Source organism: Acinonyx jubatus, chromosome B1, assembly GCF_027475565.1.
Source record: "Acinonyx jubatus isolate Ajub_Pintada_27869175 chromosome B1, VMU_Ajub_asm_v1.0, whole genome shotgun sequence".
NCBI classification, from domain to species: Eukaryota; Metazoa; Chordata; class Mammalia; order Carnivora; family Felidae; genus Acinonyx; species Acinonyx jubatus.
The window spans coordinates 60,723,612-60,746,293 of NC_069382.1; the positions used below are offsets into that span (position 1 = coordinate 60,723,612).

At 35.9% G+C, this 22,682-nt stretch overlaps 1 protein-coding gene and 1 non-coding gene across 7 annotated transcripts in view; both read right to left on the reverse strand.

Moving 5' to 3' along the window:
- TLL1 (tolloid like 1) overlaps nucleotides 1-22,682 on the reverse strand; it is a 211,956-nt gene that overhangs the window by 11,320 nt on the left and 177,954 nt on the right. For all 6 annotated transcript variants that reach the window (XM_053216743.1, XM_015076828.3, XM_027068568.2 and 3 more), the window contains 3 exons: nucleotides 13,798-13,923; nucleotides 11,554-11,681; nucleotides 465-678 (listed from right to left, as the gene is read on the reverse strand). In XM_053216743.1, the coding sequence (XP_053072718.1) occupies nucleotides 465-678; nucleotides 11,554-11,681; nucleotides 13,798-13,923 (468 nt within the window). The remainder of the gene's footprint in view (nucleotides 1-464; nucleotides 679-11,553; nucleotides 11,682-13,797; nucleotides 13,924-22,682) is intronic.
- On the reverse strand, nucleotides 1,475-1,622 carry LOC113603191 (small nucleolar RNA SNORA62/SNORA6 family). The gene has a single exon (XR_003424732.1). It is a non-coding gene; the product is annotated as a small nucleolar RNA SNORA62/SNORA6 family (small nucleolar RNA).

The following is a 22,682-nucleotide window of genomic DNA, read 5'->3' on the forward strand; positions in this document are numbered from 1 at the left end:
GGAAAAACAAATGAGGCTCTGTAAAACAGAGAGATAAATCTCAAAAGTGAGATTTATAAAAATATATTAATTCAAAATCTAGGTAACCAGGTAGGATGTTAGATAAACATAATTCTTGAATACTAAGATATAGACTTTTAACTGTTAAACAGAACATATAAATCAAACTGCCAAAGTGAATATGGAACATATTATACAAATATTTAGAGATAATTCTACCTGGTCATACTGCATTGAACATGAATGAGATCAAATTATTGCATTTCCTTTTAATGTTCAACAACTACAAAGACATATAGGTAGGATGCAACATTGCTCTCAAATATTTTACAAAATGCTCCAGTGAGATTTCTTCTACTGTCCTCAGAGATTCGTTAATGTTCCTGGTATAGGATCCACTGCATTCATTCCCGGAAGAGAAACCTAGATCTTAAGAAAGAGAAACATGGCCCTGATTTGCTGACCTGTAGAATGTGTGGCTTGAAAGCCTTTTCTTTGAACAGATGCATCAGAAATAAACCGAACAAACATTTTATTTCCGGTGGCCACAAGGGGCTCTGGTATCTTGCTGCCACATAGTCGTCCAAGAATTGGTGATTTTTCTGTTTCTCCATCAAATACTTCCAAGTGATCATAAGCACACTCCTGATGCTGCTCAATCTCAAACTCACTAAAGGCCTGGTTAAAAACAAAAAAAGAAAGAAGAAGAAGAAAGGAAAAGAAAAATAAAAAATCACATATCACTCAAAATGGGTTCTTTCCTTTGGAGCAGAAATACAGATCAATAAAACATGCTCGGGACATATAAATAAATAAATCCATGTGGAGCATTACTGAAAGAGTGTGAAATCAACAGGATGTAAAATCTCTGCAAAAACATAAGGAGGAAAACAATGCAATAACTCCAGGTGAAATTCTACTATTCAACTATTTCAACTAAATCTACTATGACAATCTACTCCAAAATATAGACAAATTGCAATCACAAAGTGACATTTTATTCTGAATATAATTCTAAGTTTACACTGAATGCATCAGAAAACAAAAATTGAATTTTAACATTTTTATTTTTTTTTAAAAAGTTGAATCCTCTGGTTTTGATGATCATAAACTATTGAACATCATATACTACCTTGGATGTACTTTGTGTACAAGTACCTTGGGACACTTAAGCAGAAAACCTCTTATAGTTATTGTTATATCTTCACAAAAATTAAGCACAGTAAATCTTAATAGGATAACTAAAAGGGAATTTTCACTATATACTTCTTTATTTAGATCCTACAAACTCATATTATTAGAGAGTCCTAATATGATTTTAGGCTACATTATTGTTAATTTACTTTTAAGATAGATGGTATACTTATTTTAATATTTAGAGTCTTGCCAAGTTTAGTATGCCTTTAAAAATTATTTTAATTTTCCTGCATAGTAATTTTTATGTATGAGTCTGACCAATTAATTATTTTTTTATACTTGTAGCAAGAATTACTATCAAACTCTACTCACTGGGCCAGAAACCAGTGTTAGCGAAAGACTCGCCCTCATGTAGCACACTACCTACACTTGTGAGTTCATCAGCCAGCCAGCAGCCTCACTTCCATGCTTTAACAAAGTACAGAAGCAAATTCTTAAAATGAAAATTCATTAAATGTATAACACATATTAAACATCACAAAGGAACGTGTAATCGAGACAGACTGAAAATAGTAATGTCCAAACTATTAATAATTCCAGGAATTCTAGGTTATTTGCCATCGCCAATTAAGGCTTTTTCCTTTCCCTGAGAAAACCATCATGCCTTCAAGAAATAAACTATAGCTTCCACTAAAGTCTATGGAGCAAAGCTAAAACAAAATAATAAGGGAAACAACACCAAAGAAAGAGAACATGTACTCAAAAAATTCACTAATGTTGTTGTGGTCTCTGCAGCTTAAAATATTTGCACAAAACTTTTTACAGACACGTATTTAATGCAATATGGTGAAACTGTCACAATTCTAAGTTTAATTAAAACCATCAGTTTTGTAATTTTGAAAGAAAAAATCGACTAAGAATTAAGAATGGTTTTCCTTTGGTGCTGACCACAGTTATCTATCCCTTAACGCGCTGCCGTCTACTATCACTGACTTTGGAGGAGTAAGGGAAGAAACGAAAGAAGCAATTTATATTAATTAGGGAGGAGGAGAAAGCAATGGAAGCTACTTAAAAGAAGAAACAAAAGAAAAGAAAGAGGTCTGATCTCTGCTGTTGTATATTCCGCCGCATCCTACTTAAAAGCATAAATTAAAATGTTATAACCAAGGAGCCTCAGAGAGTCATTATGTATTATAATTATAATGGGTAAAAAGGATTGTTTGCTGCATTCTACCAAGACACTGGATAGTGTGAAAAAGATTAAATACAGCACAAAGAGTCTTACTGGAAACAAACCAACAAAAAACAGTGCAGAAAGATACAGTGAACAAGGAGACTTTAGCAGAGTGTATTTATCATGAAGTACAACATTCAAAGCAGGGTGATCACTGAAGTTTTCCCCTTCTGGGAATTCTGGGATTTTCTGCAATCCAGTGGCAGAGAATGGAGTAGAGTAGATGCAGTGTATGAGTGATATAGAAGACTCTGAATGGATGGTCGGCTGGACGTCCATTCGTTTACCTGTCTACCGATTCCATGTTTATGGCCAACCCCAAGGACGGAAATGCTGTAAAAGGAGAAGGCCAACCCTTCAGGTTTTCTGCATCTCATGAGACGGTACTCAGTCAGCTTCTAGGACTTTTGTGACATATACACAGTCTCAGTGTCAGTTTGTAACTGTTAAGAAACCAACAGGAGAAAATTGGCTTATCCTCACTTAGAATTTCTGCGGATTAAATATGAAACCAAGCTTCTGAATTATAAGACTAGGGTTATTTCAAGAAAAAAACAACAACAACACTGTTTCAGGAAAATGACAACATCTGAAAACCATTGCATGTTGAATAACTATCTCTTTTGAATGTGATTTAGAGTCATTCATCTAAAAAGACCAGAAAAACTTACTGTGAAGAAGTGAAAATTGTAAGAACGATGGGGGGGGTGGGGATGGGGGTGGGGGTGGGGTGATGGCATTCTAAAGCATATCCTGTAAGTAAAAGTTAAAATGGGATTAGAATTTACAGACCACACATGTTCAGTCCATTGAAAAGTAAGTGAATGAGATAACTAAGTGACTATTTCACTCCCTAATGAAATGCAGGATGTCTGGAGTGAATCATAACATCTGTTTTACAGAACAGAGCAACACCACACAGAGTGGCAGTGCGCTTGTGGGCTGGGGGCATACTGACACCTGGTTTGGAGCCAACTGGCTCCCGCTTTTTATCAAATTACTAATGGAATCGGACTGACTCTGGAAAAGTCAAATTAGGCAAAAGTTTTGCAGCTGACATATTCCCAAGTGATGCAAACAATTCTCCTTCATTAAGGTCTTAGTGACTTTTCCTCCTGGAATTGGTAGCAGCTTGTTAGTTCATCTGCAAAGATTGGGTGGTCCTTTTCCAGAAGTCAGTCTAACCCAAATGCTTCCACACAAGCAAAAGCGTGACCAATTCACATGCCGAGATCTCATAAATCTGGCCCTTAATATCATAGAGATATTCACATTAGAGACCTCCATATGTAGTGACATTGCCTCAATAAAAAACATTTCTAGGCCACTGAAAGGTATTACAGGGGTCCATGGGACACTGGGAAAACCTCGAAAAATATTTTTGTAGAATTCCTAAAGATACAGTGAGACACACAGTTTATTATTTTCTTTTATGATGCGTCCTGAGCCATGAATATCTATATCTAAATAATGCAGAATACGGAGATTTCCAGCCACCAGGAATCAATGTCACAGAATTGCTTCCCTCGCACCCCCGAAGACACTTAGAATCCCCAAACATCCTTCAACTACACAATGGTAACAGGACAGCTAAGCAAAGCTAATGTATGGAGCGGTAAGAAAGTCTGATTTCTGCTGAAACACTGCCCTCTTTTTTGGTACTTTATTTTTCTTAGGTGTTTACACTAAAACTTTATAGGCATTTTAGTATTCGAACATTTAAACCTTACTCATTCCATGATTATATTTCTATGATTTTAAGGTTACTAATCTAAGTTTAACAAAACAAAACAAAACAAAACAAAAAAGAGCAAATAACCATGAGCTCTCATCAGAAATACTAATGGATTTCCCACAAGGCAAACCAAGAGCTTAAGGAGTCTCATTCAAAAGAAATAAAATTGAATTCTCATTTTGGGCTGTGGAAAGAATAACTATGTGTTTCTGGAACTCCCAAGCAAGCCTAATCTACCTACCTGGCCCCCTGCCAGGCTTCCATATGCAGCCTCACATGAACATCTGTAGAGGTACTTTGATTGAAAATACAGGCGGTGGCTAAAGGGTAAAGTCATCCTGAGTTGCCATATATATTCATAAAGGACAAGAAAATAAAATGATAGCATTCAATGCAAAAATAAAATTTAGCCAGCGTGACCATTAAAAGCGAGCGAATGAAAGACACTGATGCAATCTGAGCAGCTGTGAGGTAAGATTTAGCACTCCCTGGGCCCAGCCATCCTTCGGCTTTTCCTGTCTTCGGTAAGAACTGTCAGTTGGTTTCCCACAAGATACTGGAAGGAGTAAAGGCCACTGGGAAAAATGGCAGCATGGAATACAGACCCTAGCCTTCTGATTCAAATGACCTTTCTTCCCCCCATGAGTCCTCTATAGCTGTGGTCAAATACACTTTCTGTGAATTTATAGTGGAGAATTATGTAACATTTGTAGGTGCTTTTGTTTTCTAAATATCCCATATCTAAAGCTATAAATTGCAACTATATAACTTCGCAAAACTCCAGGATAGGATAAATCAAATAAACACGACATGAGCACATATTGCTATATGCTCCTATGCCTGGAATTTTGTTTCTGTTTTGTTGGTTTGTTTTTGTTTTATTTTCTATTTAATGTGGAGCAATTCAAAACATTAAAAAAGTACCAAAAATGTAATGATGAGTCTCCAGAATCAAGACAGGAGGAAACCAGGAGTAAAATAGACCCTTGTCTTATTCATTCAGAACTTGATCTCTTTTCTAATAAGAAAACATTTTCCCCCCAACTACCTTTTAATCAGGGTTTCTTTCTATTGTAAAGCTATTATCACATAGTCAGCATCTCCTAGTTAAACACACACACAAACACAGAGAAAGCAAATGTATTAGTTTCCTATTGCTGCTGTAGCAAATTATCGTAAATTTAGTGGCTTAAATGACACATATTCACTCCCTGTCAGCTATGAAGGTTAGACGTCTAAAATGGGTGAGCAGCACCAGACCTTCCAGAGGAAGGTGATGATCTGTTTCCTTGCGTTTTGCCCATCTTCTGGAGGCCACTCTCATTCCTCAGCTCATATCCCTTTCCTCCATCTTCAAAACCAACAGTATAGCATCTCCTCTCTGATCTCCTGCTCCTGTCTTGTAAGCACCCTTGCGATTACGTCAAGCCCACCCAGATAATCTAGGATAATCTCTCCATTTCAAGATCTTTAATTTAACCACAGCTCCTTTTGCCACATAAGGTAACACGTGCACAAGTTCTGGGGATTAGAACACGGACATCTTTGGGGGATGAGGAACATTATTCTGTCTACCACAGAAATTAAGAGCTAAATATTTCCACCCTCTGTGATTTCAGGGAAAATAACCACAAACAATGATGGACTTCATGATTTCAAACCCTTTTACCCTTTCTTAACAAACTAGGTAAATTCTGCCTGGCAAATCTAGTTTTCAGGCTGTTTTTGCAATTAAACAGTTACTGAAACACAACCACGTCCATTCATTCGTGTACTGTCTGTGGATGCTTTCACACCAAAGCAGCAAATTAAAATTGTTGCAACACAGACTACACAGTCTACAAAGTCCATATTATTTCCTATCGGCTCTTTAAAGAAAAAAGTTTCTGACAAATAATTATTAGCTGTATTTTTAATTGTTGGTACTGAATTTTAACTTCATAAGGCTGCCCAAAAACTTGATCATGGTTCAATTACCCAATAAAAAGGTATATAATTTTTATTATTGATCATTGTCATAATTCTAATTGCTATTTGGATATCATATATCAGTGTTTATTGGCTTTTACAGGGCATTATGCCAAATACTTAATATACAAGTTCATTTGATACACTTACAACATTCCTAAGTATTATCTCCAATTTCCTATCTAGAAATGGAGACTAAAAGGATGAGTATCTTTCTCAAGTATCATCTCAAGATGGCTAGTAAGTAGAAACCTGACGTTTAGACACAAGTCACCTTAAATTCAAAATATATATGGTCCTAATCTCTCTTTATTTCTCTGTTGTATGTTCATTTTACTTCATCATTATAACTTTGTCTTATTAACATTTCCCATTGAAATTAGCATATATGCACACATATGTAGCAATTATGGATCTTTTTTCTCTCTGATGCAGGATGCTAAAATAAATAAAACAAAATAAAGTAAAAGGTACAGAAAGAATCTTGGGCTTGAAGGTCCTTAGACCCCTGCCAGCTTTACACACTTGCCAACCCCCCTAAACTGCATCCTTCTCCACAAGTGTCATTTGTGAGCCCAACTTGAGATAATATGCATGATTCCACTTTGAAACCATTAGGCATTATACTGACATTAGTTCTCAGTGCTCTTTAGTCCAAGCATGATGTTGTGAGGCGCAAGAAGTACCCTGTGAAGCTACATTTTATTATCTGGAGAGCACTCTTAAGAAAAGGCAAATTTGAGAACATTTATGTTTTTATTTGTGGAATTGCGTATGAGAGAGTGCCTATTTTACAACTTTTTAAAACACACTCTCAGGTTCTCAGGATCCCAGCTCTCCAGCTTTCATGTCATGATCTCACAGCTGGTGAGTTCAAGCCCCGCATTGGGCTCTGTGCTGACAGACCCTGGAGCCTCCTTCGGATTCTGTGTCTCCCTCTCTCTCTGCCCTTTGCTTGCACTCTCTCTCTCTCTCTCTCTCTTTCTCTCTCAAAAATAAATAAATATTAAAAAAATATTTTTAAAACATTTGCCTTTTTAAATTTTTTCTTGTTTTTTTTAACGTTTATTTTATTGTGTTTTGTTGTTTTGTTTTTTGAGAGACAGAGAGAGAGTGAGCAGGGAGGGGCAGAGAGAGATAGAAAGAGAAAGAGAGAGAGAGACACACACACAGAATCTGAAGCAGGCTCCAGAGTCAGAGCTGTCAGCACAGGCCCTATGGGGGGCTCAAACTCACAAACCGTGAGGTCATGACCTGAGCCAAAGTTGGATGCTTAACCAACTGAATCACCCAGGTGCCCCCCCCCCCTCAAAAAAATCGCCTTTGAAGATTTTCTGCTTGTGTATCAGGTGGTATATACAACAACCGAATAGTATTCTGGCTATACATTCTGGACTCTACAGAGTAAATCTGTCAGGAGAGTACAGATCATCAAGCACAGGAGAGTGCTTGTTTTAAGCCATGAGGCTTTGGGTTAATTTGTTACAAAGCAATAGATAACTAAAACAGTACATAAAATAGTTGCATTAAAATGCCAAAAGCTTTAAATTTCTGCATATCTGTAATAAGCGGACCACTCCTTATATATAGCTCAGCCCTTATATTATTGTACACTAATATACATTATATAGGGATTATCACAATATGAACTGAAAGAATATATTCATGATAAGTAAATACTGTGCACAAGAATGCTCATATCTCTCAAAGGGCGTTGGATTTTATTATTCGTTTTACTCCATCATTCCAACACTGTCTAAATAGGCTCGATATTTGTAGTCTTATATATAAACCAAATTAACTAAAATATGTTTATCTCAAACACAGAGAAAGGTTGGTTTTACCCACAAATGATTACTTGCATGTCAGCCAACATAACTCTGTATCAAGTTAAAGGAATGTTTGTGCTAGAAAGAACAGCAGGTCTCTTAAAATTCACAAATATGGTGGCTTTCTTTATATCTCATGAAATTGTATTTAGGAATAATTTCCTTTGCTTCTCTATGAATATGTGAAATATTTAGAAATGTTTATTTTTCCATGCAGCCTAAGTAAAGAAGGGTAACAATATATGAGTTGTAAAGAAAGCTTCAAGATGCACCGAAGAGAGATCAAATGTTTTCCTTACTTTTTCTCTTTGCCTTAGCCCATAATAAAGAGACTAGCTTGTAACTGAGTATCTATCAGCAGTTCTTGGCCTAAGGGCATTAAAAGATTTAATAATTTTTCAAGTTTCCTTGGAATCCATTTTCCAAATTCAGTTTGGGTTTCAGTTCTTCCATGAAAATTAAGAATTTCAAAGGAACCAGGCAAAATGCATTTATCTGGAACACTGTATCTTTTTGATAAAAATCTCCTATATAATAAATGTCTAACCATACAGGAAAGTGACTGAATGGTGTGATGTGGAATTATAAACAGTGTGGGCCAAACGTCCATTGGTTGCTACCTGCTACAGATGGTGATTTTGGTTTTAAAGTAGATTAGTTAGTAGTTATATAACAAGTAGGGAAACAATGACAGTAAACAAAAGCAATAATGTTGAAATAGTAAGAATTAAAAACTACAGAACTGAAATATCACTTGAAGTTGGTAGCTAATGTTATGACACACTTTCTAGTGATTCTAGCTCTTAGAGTGTATTGAGAGTTAGGTTTTGTATGAACACCATTAATAGGATAAGGGAATTGGAATTAGTATTATGTTTCAACGCAGAAACTTTGGGGTGTCAGTAATGTGTGTTTAACAAGCTGTCCAGGTAATTCTGATGAATGCTAATTTCTGAGAAAGCCTGGCTTTAGACCATAACTACACCACAAAGATCACAAAGTCAAATGCAATCAACATTTGCCTAGAGCTTCTGTTTTCTTTCCGGGAAATTCCTTCTTAGGATACGAGCAGGCATGACTATTGTTGACAAACATGCTTTATGTTCTGACCCTCAAGTGGAATATTTGCATGAAAATTAAAGCTTGCAATTTGTGAAGGAATATACTGCCCTAGAACTGGAAGGGGTGTTCAATAAGCTGAAAGGTATATAACTAAGAAAGAATAAAATACTGTCATGTTTAAATTGGGGTAGATCAAGAGTTCTATTTCCCCTTGGATATAGATAGCTGGAACTAGTGTTGCTTCTACCCTAACAACAAGAAAAACCCATGTCAACTTTAAAGATCACTTTGCTGAATACATCAAAGAGCTGACGTCATTAGTCAACCAAGTAATATGCAGTCCACTGAATCTCAGCCTCCTCCAAGGAGAGAGGAGACACAAACACCTGTTCACCAGTGGCAGACCCTGAAAGGAAGAGATGCTGGGTGCCATATAACTAGGTAAGAAGTCTTTGCAATAAACTGGTAGAGGTCAGGTGTGGACTAGGGGAAGAGTCCAGAGCCCCTGGGAGCTACAGACATAGGGGAGTTTGCACCCACTTGCAGTCTCTTCTCCATGGACCTCAATCTCCTGCTCATGAGAGAAACTGTGGGCACAGCAGGAGAAGGCCAAACACTTTCTCAAGTGTTGCAGGCTTAGAGGAGGAAAGTGGTCACTGCCATGAGCAAAAACATGAAGCCCAGAGGCAGCTTTTCTCTGAAAAACAAACTGTAAACCTCTGGGAAAGGAAAAGAAAACCGTCACCACCAGGGCAAGGACAAAGACTCACGGAAGCCAGGGGAAAGGTAAAACAACAATGACAATGACAGAAAAAAAAAACAAACAAAACAACACAACACAACGAGCCACTTTTTGCCCTGGGGAACTGCTGGTCACAGGTTCTTAAGGCAGCAACAATAGGTAGCAACCTTGCTACCACTATAGAAGGTCTTCTCTCGTGGAAGACCAACCAGAGATAGAAGATGGAGTTTGGTCACCACAGAGAGAAGAGGCGGACTGCTGAGGAAGGCCATTTCCAAGACCTCAACAATCGGGGCCTGTTTAAGGTGCAAGCTGTACTAAGACAACAGAGAACCCCTTGCCTTCCCCACCGGAGCAGCAAATACCAAGGAACAAGAAACTGGGGGAAGGACAAGTATGGAGAGAGAAACAAGTTATGGTGGAGATGAACAGGGAAGCTAAAGTAGCAGTACTGCAAAATGCGTCTGAAATCCCAGCCTCCAATCTAAGAAAAAGGTATTCAAGGCCAATGTCGCATTGAAGGTGATGGTAGGAACTAGAAAACCCACACTCAGCTTTACTGACTAGATTCCTCAACACCAGCCCCTGCTGTGCCCACATATGTGCTAATAGCCTCCAGAAGAGATGTGTCTACTTCCAGACATAAAGTCTCTACTGTTATCCACATAATGTCTGGCATTTAATAAAAATTATATGACATACAAAAAGGCAAGAAAAACAAGCCAAAAAAAAAAAAATCGCACCACTAAGAGAGAAAATAACCAACAAAACACACTGAGACATGACCCCTATGTCTAAACTATGAAATGGAATTTAAAGTAACTATGATTAATAGGCAAAAGATTCTAGTAACACTACAGACAACATACAAACAGTTGGGAAATTTCAGCAAAGAGATGGTGTTATGGACCGAATTGTGTTCTCCCCAAATCCATACATTCAATCCCTAATTCACAGTGTGCATGCATTTGGGGATAAGGCTTTTAGGGAGGTAATCAAAATTAAATGAGGTCATACAGGTGATGCCCTAGTCCCATAGGGCTAGTGTCCTTGTAAGAAGATAAGAAGGCACCACAGTTTACTGTGTCTGTGCATACACAGAATAAAGTCTACCATAAACTGAGTGGCTAAAACACACAAAAAATACTGTCTTATAGTTCTGGAGGCTAGAATTTCAAGATCAAGGTGCTATCAGGTTTGGTCATGCCTCTTCTCCTGGCTTGTAGATGGCCACTTCATTGCTCTATCCTTACATGGCCTCTATTCTGTGTATGCACAGACACAGTAAGCCGTAGTGTCTCCTTAAGAAGAGGAAGTCTAAGGATATCAGTATCCATCTAAAAAAAGGGCAACTGCGTGATGCAAAAATGACATTCCACAAGCCACAAGGCGAAATTAATTTTATAAAAAATACATATGCTTTGTTTATGAGGTATACAGAATGGGCACAGCCAGTGCTATGTTGGGTTTAAGGCCGATAGTCATTTTATTTCTTTCTTGCTGAATTTCTGATGTGTTTTTGTTCATTTACTTTCCCCATTTGCAAATATCATTACCAATAACATGTTAGGAAATAGAGCCTACTGTTTTGCAGTAACGCTGATAATGCCTTTTAAAGCATCCAGGATAAGAACACCACATGAGAGCTACATGGCTGTCATTACTGTCACCTTGATCTAGGAAATCAGGGATTTATTTAGTGTAAGTAGGAAAGCATAAGAAAGAAAATATTTTCCAGCAGCCCACTAATGCAATTCAATTAAATAAACATTCAACTTATCTCCGTGTGCTAGCCACAAAATACATGGGCAGTCCACTTAATAGAAAGAAGGATGAGCTCACTTACTAATTTGATCCGATGGCCAGGAGTGGTACTGATTTCCCACGTGCATTCCTTCCTGCTTGGATACTTGTCTGGCCAGTTTGGACTGGTGATGAAGCCACTTGGACTGTGGATCTTCTGTTCGCACTCAGCTGTGCCAACAACGATAATATAAGTCAGTCTGGAAATCTAGCCCAGGGTTGGTTTAGCAAGAAAGTAGCCCATTTACCCACTATCCCGCTGAAAGATTTTCCTCAGTACTAACTAATCACCATGCCCATCTCTGTTATCACAGGCATCTGCCTTGGCAAACATGTTGCTGAGCATAATCAGGCAATGTTTGTTTTCTTGCTCACATGAAATTGTTTACAATGAATCAGATAGATGCTTAAAAAAATGAACTATTTTAAATTGCTAGATCTGAAAGCTCAGATTTTAACAGAGCAACATATACTGACATCAAAGCTATCAACGCTTGGCATGTACAAAATATTTGAGTGCAATGCCACAAACGGGATTCAGTGGACTACACCATTTTCAATTCATTTTTTTCCCATTGGCAGAAACATCATTTACAGCTAATTGACATCATTAAGCCATTTTATGGATCATGTATTTACATTTTCCCTCAACCTTAGTTAAAGTAAACACTTGATATCTAAATCATAGTTTTAGCTGCTACACTAAATGAACCCTAATGTCATCAAAGTAAAATGAAGCGTTAAGGGGAAAAATAAGTAAACAGCTGCTAGTCATGGAAATAACTTTTAAACTAATTTCAAAGACTATTCCATTCATTTAATATGAAATTTCTTTTATGTTTTTCACAATAAAATAACCTTACCTTAAAAGAGACTACTCCACATTGTTTATATCAAACTTCAAAAACGTTTAATATCAAAAAAAAAAAAATTTAATATCCTCAGGCTGTGTCCATTCTCGGTAATTTATGAAGCAGCACCCTACCCATTCTAACTTAGACTGGGAGTTTTTTTGTTGTGTATTAAGTTTCCTATGAAATCCTTTCTTGAAAATATTTAAAAATATTTAATTTTTAAAAATATTTAAAAATAAGCAGAGAAATAAGGTATCTAAATTATATTTGCTACTTGTGAGCCACAGGGTATATTCATACTTTGCAAAAGCTGCCTGTCTTTTTTTTTTTCTGAATTATCTTCCAATGCTGCGAAATAACTGGACTATTCCCCAGCCTGTTTATTCAACAAAAAACTTTACTCAGTTACAAATATCAGTCTTCATGGGTTTATCTTCTCATATAGAAAGTGAAAAAAGGATAAAAGAAATTCTTGTTTGCATATGATTCTGGGTAATATCATTAGCTCAATGAAAAAGCAGAAAAAATAACCCTGACATGTGACAATATTTGAAAGAAACTGAATGGAACAAGGGTCAGTTCAGGATATCCTGTACAATTCCAATGTTAATACAAAGAGCTGCTATCTAACTGTGATTCTAGCCAGAGACGTACCAATCTGTATGTGCTAATAACTAAAGTTATAAAATCTGCCATGGTAATTCTTTCAAAATGGGCACAAATCCAATTTAAGTAGAAAATTCAGGAGCAGACCCTCTAAGAATGAAATCAGAACTGAATAACAATTTCTTGTTTCCATCTAGCTCATACTGGTTAAGGAGATACAGATAATTGTTCTTATAAAATTAGAATATTTTGAGAGCTTAGGACCAAAAATGAATAGACTAATATTGTGCTATTAGAATGCTTTTTTTTTTTTTTTTTGGCCAAAATCATGACTTAAAACTTTAAATGGCACCATTTTCAAATGTCTTTCCTCTGGTAGGCATTTGAGTTTGATACTACTGGTATTTACAGTGCCATCGCTCATGTAGCATAGATGAGATATTTTGGGGAGGGAAATTAAACCAAATGCAAAACATTTAGCAGAAGTTAAGTTTAAATGTGGAGACTGTTACAGGGTCTGTTCTACAAGGACCTGGGGATAATGTGGTGCTTTTCTGGCTGCCAGATGGCATCACAGCCACTTCTATATCTGTTTATACAAAGTTATTCGAATGCCACCTATGTGTGAAGTGCAGAACTTTTGGGTATTATGAAGTTTCCATTAGTAGGCTTGGATATCTGAACACCGTACATTTTTTTTTTTTTGACATTTGAACAGTCAACAATGATACTACTCATTGATATGATTAACTCTACTTGGAAGCAGTGCTTTACCCAAACTGCATGAAATTCTGGATGTTGTCAAGAAAAGAACACTCCCTTCGTACCTTCCTTGCAGTCATGTTTATTTTCATGCAGCACAAATCCATTACGGCACTGACACATGTAGCTCCCCATTGTGTTGACACACTCATGTTGACACCCGCCATTATCCTTAGAGCATTCATCTTTGTCTGGTGAAAAGATAACCCCACACTTTAGTAAGTAGCTTTAAAAACAAAGGATATCAAAGGGGAGTCTTTTAGTTGCAGTTAACGCTGGCAAAGGGTAAACTAAGTCACAGCTTTCTTTGTTCCCAACATAAAAAAATAAATAAATAAGTAGAGTGTCTTAGTTTTACCCACTCCTTGTTTAGCTTGGAGCCTTATACCATGAATTGAGTGTCTAAGACTATTGGCTGTAGGATGACAACCTGTAGCCTTACACTCCGATGCTGGAGTAGGAATTTTGAGTAGGAGAGAGGAAATGAATGGATCTTTCTCCAACTAATCTTAAACATTTATTGCCAATTTTTAAAAATAAATTTAAAATTGTGAGTGGTTTGAATAATTGCAAGAACTGGCATTTAAGTAGAGGGAAATTCTTTAATACGTTAGCCATGGTGTATAGACAGAGGCTAAACAAGGTTCCAAAACTTGTGTATAATCACTTAAAAAAAAAAATCACTCAGCATACCTACTGCAGTTGATTTTTTTTGTTAACTTTGCCGTTATGGTTAGCACTAATGAATCTGGACACTTCATAACAGTCCAAGACAAAACAAAATAAAACAAAACAAAACACAAGTATCATTAGATTATCCTAAAGAAGTAACTTAACTTATATATTTTAAGCAAATATACTCCAGTAGACCAGTTTATTAATAAGTAATACCCTGAAGAGGCTTTTAGTGTGCTAGAAGCAAAGGTTAGAATAGGAAACATGAGCTTTAAGAAATAGCCAACAAATTCACTACAGGGAAAAAAGCCAAACTAGATTAGCAGGCAGTCAATCCAGTGAGAGGCATCAGCCACCATACTATGTCACTCAGCTGTCATTCCATGGCTGGCTTGTCCATTAAAGTCAAAACTGGCAGATTGCTCCTGACACACACAGATGATGACACATCACTCAGACTTTCATCACTCCCACAGCAAAGAGAACAAAAGGACACATGACAGTTATATCAGAGGTTGGCTAAATTCATAATTTATACTGTCAACTGATTTTTCTAGTGAGAATTTGTGAGCTCATGGTGGCACCCAGATAGCTAAAGCTATTTTTGTATTTTTATCAAATCAATATTCACTCTATGGAAATGGGTTTAGGAAAAACTTTTTTTATCAAAGAATCTGATAGTAATTTTTAAGGATGCATCTATTTTTTTTCACTTTTGGAGACTGATTACATGACATAGCACACACATGGGATACATTCATGTATTGGTAATATCGGAATACTCAAAATGCATACAGACAGTCCCAAAGTTTTAAGGAATGTATAAGAATCAATGTATCTGTGATTTATGTGCTATCTTTAATACCTCCCCTACACTTTTATTACTTACTATGTAGCCTAAGAAAAAGAAAAAAGAGTAGAATAAAGACAATTGTTCTCTAACAGTGCATCAACATGTATAAGAAATCAGAAGTTAATATAGAATTAGCCTCCTAAAATTAATTTTAGAAAAATTTAAAATCATTTCAAAGCCCCACTCTCTTAATTGTGTCAACAGAGAAAATTATGGTTTATGAGTTATGAATGACTTCTGCAAAACAGGGGGATGGCAAGCCATACTTCTTACCATGATGGTGTCAGCTAATTTTAATGTGACTTTCCAGAGACTCTTTAGTTAAGATGCTTCATATGTATACACACATATGAGTGGATGTAGAAACTCACTTCATCTTTGTTAAAGGGAAATAACCAAGTTAAAATTTCTGGTGCCAGCATTACTTACTCTGAAACAGACACGTATTTCCCATGAAAATGTTTAAATAATGAATGTCTGGTGTACTTAAAACAAAACTTGATAGAGTGAACTTTAGTTGTACTATATGTCAACCAGACATTTTTTTTAAGTTTATTTATTTATTCAGAGAAGAAACGGGGGGGGGGAGGGAGGGGGGGTGGGCAGGCACAGGAGAGGGGGAAAGAGAGAGGAGGAGAGAATCTTAAGCAGGCTCCATGCCCAATGCAGAGCCCAATGTGGGGCTCAATCTCATGACTATGGGATCATGGTCTGAGCCAAGATCAAGAGTTGGACACGTAACTGACTGAGCCTAGGTCAACCAGATTTCCGAGAGTTCTTTGGAAATCTAACAACTGCAAGCAAATTAGTTTAGAGAAAATGAGTTCCCATTTACAACCGACTGGTGAACAGATTAACTGCTCAGTGACAAACCCTATGATAGCAGGGACTGCTGGAATTATCTTTTTATCTGGAGCTGGTTTTAAATTAAAAATAAGTTTTTATTTATAATTTTTAAAAATAATTTTAGCAGAAAAATAAGAAGGAGGGGAAGAAGAGAAAGAGGAGAAAGAAGATTTTATATGGTCATTATTGTCTAAGTAACCATCGTACTATTTTCCAGTTTCCTTGTTGATTGGTGTTTCCTGCCTTCATCTCCACATCTGATGTGCCAAATATAATCAATGTCACAGGAAAATAAGAGTAATAAAAATACAGTGTTAGAATATCTATACTATATATACCATATAAATGTATATATTATATATACATGTATATATTTATATTTATATATATATAATTATGTATATATTATATATACATTTATATATATATTTATATATATACTATACATGCATTTCCATAGTATATACAGTATAGATATTTATATATGTACTATACATATCTATATATACAGATATATAGATATATATATACACACTAGAGTTGAGCTAAAATTCAAAACTAGACTAATCAAAATCAAAACGGCAACTAAAAGCAGTAAAGTTATCATGCCCAGCAAAGTAGCATAGAAAACTGTGCCTCCATGTGTCAAATAATCAAATGAAAGGAGAAATTTTCAGTTAATATTGGAATACTTAAAATTATGCACACAATTTACACTGGAGAGACAAAGAAAGCTATTTATTTAAATTAATGTTGTTATCTAGGGAGTAGTGCATACAGTGTGCTTATTTTAAAAACAGTTGTTTCAATAGAAGTAAATAAACTCTTCTAATTAAAGTGAATGTAATATCTGATTATCTGTTCATAAGAAATAGCATCATAAAAGACAAATTGCACAAATATATTCTGGACTTGTTATATATGGAAGTCATCAAACTAGAGATACAAACTATTAGCACACATGATTATATTTCACTTTCCTTTTCTCCTCCTAGGACACACAAAGTACAAATATGTTGAACAAGGAAAATCCAAAAGAGAGAAGGGAGGAGAATGGGGTTTTTAAATATTTCTCAGAATATCTGCATAACAAATTTAATAATTGAGAATTCTATCAACTTATTTGCAATTTTCCAGTAGTTTCATACTGTAGGCACAAAAATTTAAAAATAGTTTTTATTAGTGAGAGAAACAAATGTTTTGTTGAGTAGAAATAAAACATTTATTTTCTGCAGATGGAAATTAGCCTCCTTCTTTGGAATGGACGTATCTGCTTTCCATTCCTTCATGTTAGATAAAGGAAAGGTCCATTATTAGGAAAAAAGGAGGTGGCATTTTCCCATCAGAGGCCTTCAGAGTATCTCTGAGACTATCAGAAGCCATCAGTCTATGAATAATACATACTGGATGGAACTGAAGTGGTAACCTGTATCAAATTCTTGCAAGATTCAAAAATAAAAATTTTCTCTTTGCAGAAAGCTTCCTTGTCTGTAGGGGAAAAAAAAGTAAAGGGTCCATGCAAACACAACAGAAACATATATGAACAGACATACTCACACTAAATGACAAAAGATAAAACACAGGCCCATGCACACTCCCGCATAAACACATACACTCCCTTGCATATGCGCACATATACACGGCACATTCTAGTTTTACATAGAACTAACAGTAAGTGATCATCTTCAGAACAGCACTAATAAACTAATATTACACGGTCTGTTAACTAACCAGAACTTTAAAAAAAATCTTGAGGAAACAATGGCACTAGTAAATTCTACTGAGAGCTATGACTAGGACAATTCGCTCTTTCCAAAACATGCAAAACTTTAAGTATCATTAATAATAAAAACTTGTCAAAATCATAGGAAAGTTTCAATTGTTTAATTATTTGAAATTAATCACATTAACATTTGAAGTTTTCTTAGAATAATATCAGCCTGAATTTCTAAAAATATCTACAAGCATTCCATTGGAGAGCTGGTGTACAGGAGGAACAAGGTATAGAACTAACTGTAGGAAACATTAAAAAAAAATTCTTTAAAAGAAAGGCGGGGGGCAGGGGAGGAGGTCGCGACTGGGTGGCTCAGTCAGTTAAGCATCCGACTTTGGTTCAGGTCATGATGTCACACAGTTCATGAGTTCGAGCCCCGCATCGGGCTCTGTGCTGACAGCTCAGAGCCTGGAGCCTGCTTCACATTCTGTGTCTCCCTCTCTTTCTGCCCCTCCCCCACTCTCTGTCTCTCTCTGTCTCAAAAATAAATAAACATTTAAAAAAATTCCTTAAAGAAGTAACTGTATGCAGTGAAAGCTGGAGAAAATGAAGAGCATGTCTGCTGAAATCACTTGAATTTAGAGGTAGAAAAGTCACACATTTTATGACTTCTACATCTGTCACAGACAAACTGGAAGTCAGGAAAGCTGGATTTTATTCCATTTCGGTCACTGAGCAAGTCACTGGGTCCATCAGTACTTGATCTGTGAGAGACTGCTCTTAAATGAACTTTATTCTCCAAATTCTCTAATATTTAACTCTAATTTAATTCTCACCAATACATCGTCACCTAAAGAAGAGAGAATGTTTAATTCTTATTGGCCAAATCATTTTTAACAGTCTTTTCAAATAATGAATGCTAAAATTAAATTTTTAAAAACCCATCAAGTTTGACAAATATTGCTGCTTTTGCAGGCATAAAATCCTACTAATATTTCCTTTAAGTTTAATCCATTTAAAAAAAATAACTTTCTTCTGAGAAGAATACAGTTAACTTTGCTTAACCACGTAAAATAAGTAAACTATATCATGTATATCTGTGCAGATTTATGTCCTTGTGTTCAAGTATAAAATCGTGCAAAATTAAGTGTGGTTTTACTATCATATGAAGTAAGGTATTAGTGTTAACTGAAAAACAAACCTCATTCAGTTAAAAAAGATAACAGTAACATATTGTTTGACCAGATCATCTTTTAGGAAATGCTTATGCCATTTCTGATTTAGCTAAAAAACTGAAGAGGTACACAATTTTATATCATGACTTTGTCCTTATTTCCTTATTAGCTTTCCTAGTACTTCATTATGTTGTTTTTAGAATATATTCGAAATCAGTACAGTATAGGACACTTTGATTTTGGTGGTGGACCTTGTGGACTTTCTGCGGTTTAATATAGTAGTAACTCCTAAGTGTTCAAGCTATAGCATTTTTCATGTCTAATGAAAGATTTTATTATGTTAATGTTAAGATTTTAAATCATAACTTATTGTGATGGTTTCTTATTTTCATCAACATGTAAGTGACAGAATTCTTTATTTTGCTAATAAGTTCTCTTAAAAGTCATTCTTCTGATTCCATTTCTTAGGTCTATAAAGTGCTTATTTAAAATGAGAAGCTATTGGGGCGCCTGGGTGGCGCAGTCGGTTAAGCGTCCGACTTCAGCCAGGTCACGATCTCACGGTCCGTGAGTTCGAGCCCCGCGTCAGGCTCTGGGCTGATGGCTCAGAGCCTGGAGCCTGTTTCCGATTCTGTGTCTCCCTCTTTCTCTGCCCCTCCCCCGTTCATGCTCTGTCTCTCTCTGTCCCAAAAATAAATAAACGTTGAAAAAAAAATTTTTAAAAATAAAATAAAATGAGAAGCTATTGGCACCGCTGGATGACTCAGTTGGTTAAGTGTCGACCCTTCATTTTGGCTCGGATCCTGATCTCACAGTTTTGTGAGTGCTGACAACTCAGTGCTTGCTTAGGATTCTCTCTCTCCCTCTCTCTCTGCCTCTACCCTGCATGTGCTCTCTATCTCTCAAAATAAATAAACTTAAAAAAAAATGAAATGAGAAGCTGTGTACGAAAATAACTGGAATATCTATGTGATTATTTTATTAAATATTTCTCTTTTGGAAATGATGCTATAAATATTTGATTTCACTGTACACATTTAAAATCTAAACATATTTTCTTGTCTTTTTATTCTTGATGTATCACTTAGCTGCAAGAAAGCTAGATTTTGAATAATTTTTGTTTCCAAATAATATGGAATTACCTACTATCAAATGTTGTTTCTTCTATTTATTGAATTCCTTGGTAATTATTCCTAGTACAAGACTGTGGAAAAAATAGCTGAACATGTTATATTCTTCCCTCTGTTTTCATAAACTTATAGTCACTTCTGAAATATTTAGAACGCTGGTTACAAATAGAATCACTTAGGACTTCATATCTCTCAATTAACATATACAATACAGTAATAACACATTTATTCCATTGTCTATAATAAGATAATACTAATAAATAACTATAAAGTTAAAATTATAAAATTTAAATCAACTGAAAATACTTACATTAGGATTATTAACCTGTATTAGTATTTATGAAGTAATTAATGAAAGAGATGACTTTAAAAATTTCTTCACTCTCAAAGGTCAAAGTCTATTAGGTAAATGTTTGCAAATTTAGAAACATTTGGGGTAACAGTTAGAAATATGCTATGTGGGGGCGCCTGGGTGGCGCAGTCGGTTAAGCATCCGACTTCAGCCAGGTCACGATCTCGCGGTCCGTGAGTTCGAGCCCCGCGTCGGGCTCTGGGCTGATGGCTCAGAGCCTGGAGCCTGTTTCCGATTCTGTGTCTCCCTCTCTCTCTGCCCCTCCCCCGTTCATGCTCTGTCTCTCTCTGTCCCAAAAATAAAAATAAACGTTGAAAAAAAAAAAAAAGAAATATGCTATGTGTTTTTCTTCTAAAGTTATTTTTGTATTTGATTTGAAAATTGAAAGAAATTGGACAAAAACTATAATGCACCGTCTTCCCACCTTAGCACAAACATTCTTGGTATTTTTATACAGCAACTTTCAGGTTTGTTCCCCTCCACATGCTTAGCTGTATGCATAGCGTCCAGATAGTTTGTACCTAGATTTCCATTAATGTTTTGTCGCATACAACTTTACACACCACAGAATCTTTAAACCATCTCTACCGTGTGGAAAAGTCCACAAAGTGTATTTGATATAATTTATTTACCATTTTCTTCCTGTCACAAAATTAGGTTGTTTCTAATTTCTATCACTATCATAGTATACTGAAATCCTTCTTCCAGATTTTGAAATATCTCTTTATAAATATGTCTCAAGAACGAGATTTCTGAGACAACTAGAATAGTCGCTGTAAATGACTCTTGATCCCTATGCTAAATTTCTTTCTAAAGAGTTTGTTACAATAAATCCAGTAATATGTTTTATCAAATACCCCAAGAGTAAATTTTAACAAACAAACAAAAATCTTTCAATTTTGTTTGTGAAATATAATATCCCCATGGTTTACATGCCTACTTTCTAATAAATATAATGAATTATTGAACTTTGAACACATAATTATATATTATTACATTTAAAGCATTATTAGATCTCTGAAATAACATTTTCAATGTGGATAGAGCATGTCTATTAAAATAGGTGATCTTCTGTAAATTATGACTTTGTAAGATGATCATGTTTAGGACATTAGGTAAACTACAAATGTGTTACTGTCTCTTGATAGTACCACAGCAGCTCTTTATTATAATATAATGTTTTTACCTCCCCTTTCCCTGAGCAAACATCGTCCCCACCAACCTAAACTCCCAGGGAATTAAACATAAAATAGATTTAATACTCATCTAGAACCACAGTATTTTAAATATGAATTTGACAAACGGCTGATATTTTTCAATGCATCACAAAGAAACAATGGAAATGTATAGTTAATGATAATTACCTTGGAGTTACAAATTATTAATCTAATAAAGAAGTGAAAAGTATATCTGTTGTTTTTCAGGTCACAGATACGTTGAGTGTAACACATAACGAAGGCTACTTGCAAAGGGCATGATGCGCTCTTAGACAAACCAGGACATGCTGGGGTTTAAATGCTTGTGGCACTGGGGCGCCTGGGTGGCTCAGTCGGTTGAGCGTCCGACTTCAGCCCGGGTCACGATCTCGCGGTCTGTGAGTTCGAGCCCCGCGTCAGGCTCTGGGCTGATGGCTCAGAGCCTGGAGCCTGCTTCCAATTCTGTGTCTCCCTCTCTCTCTGCCCCTCCCCCGTTCAAGCTCTGTCTCTCTCTGTCTCAAGAATAAATAAACGTTAAAAAAAAAGTTAAAATTAAAAAAAAATGTTTAAATGCTTGTAGCACTGAGTCGTTTACTTAACTCCTCAGCTGTTTCTTCTGTCAGGTGACTATAATAGTGCGAATATTACATCCTTATTTTGATTATTAAAGAGGTGATGCATGCCTGCATAATAAATTCTCAAAATGGAATTTATCCTATGAACACTCAGGGTTTAATTTCCCCCTTGAAATTCATTGTTCCATTTACTTCACTACCTACATTCCATCAAACAATCTAGACTAGACTCAATGTTACCTAGTTGATTTATACTTTTTAAATATAGCACTGATAAATACCAAAAACAGACACAATTTCCTAAAATGATCTGCATCAGTGAACATGATTTACAGAAAATTAGTTGTTATGGGCTCAAGTACTCCCAAGGTACTCAGATAATTTTACAAAGCACAGCTACACAGACAGGAATAAAGACTATGTACTTGCATGTG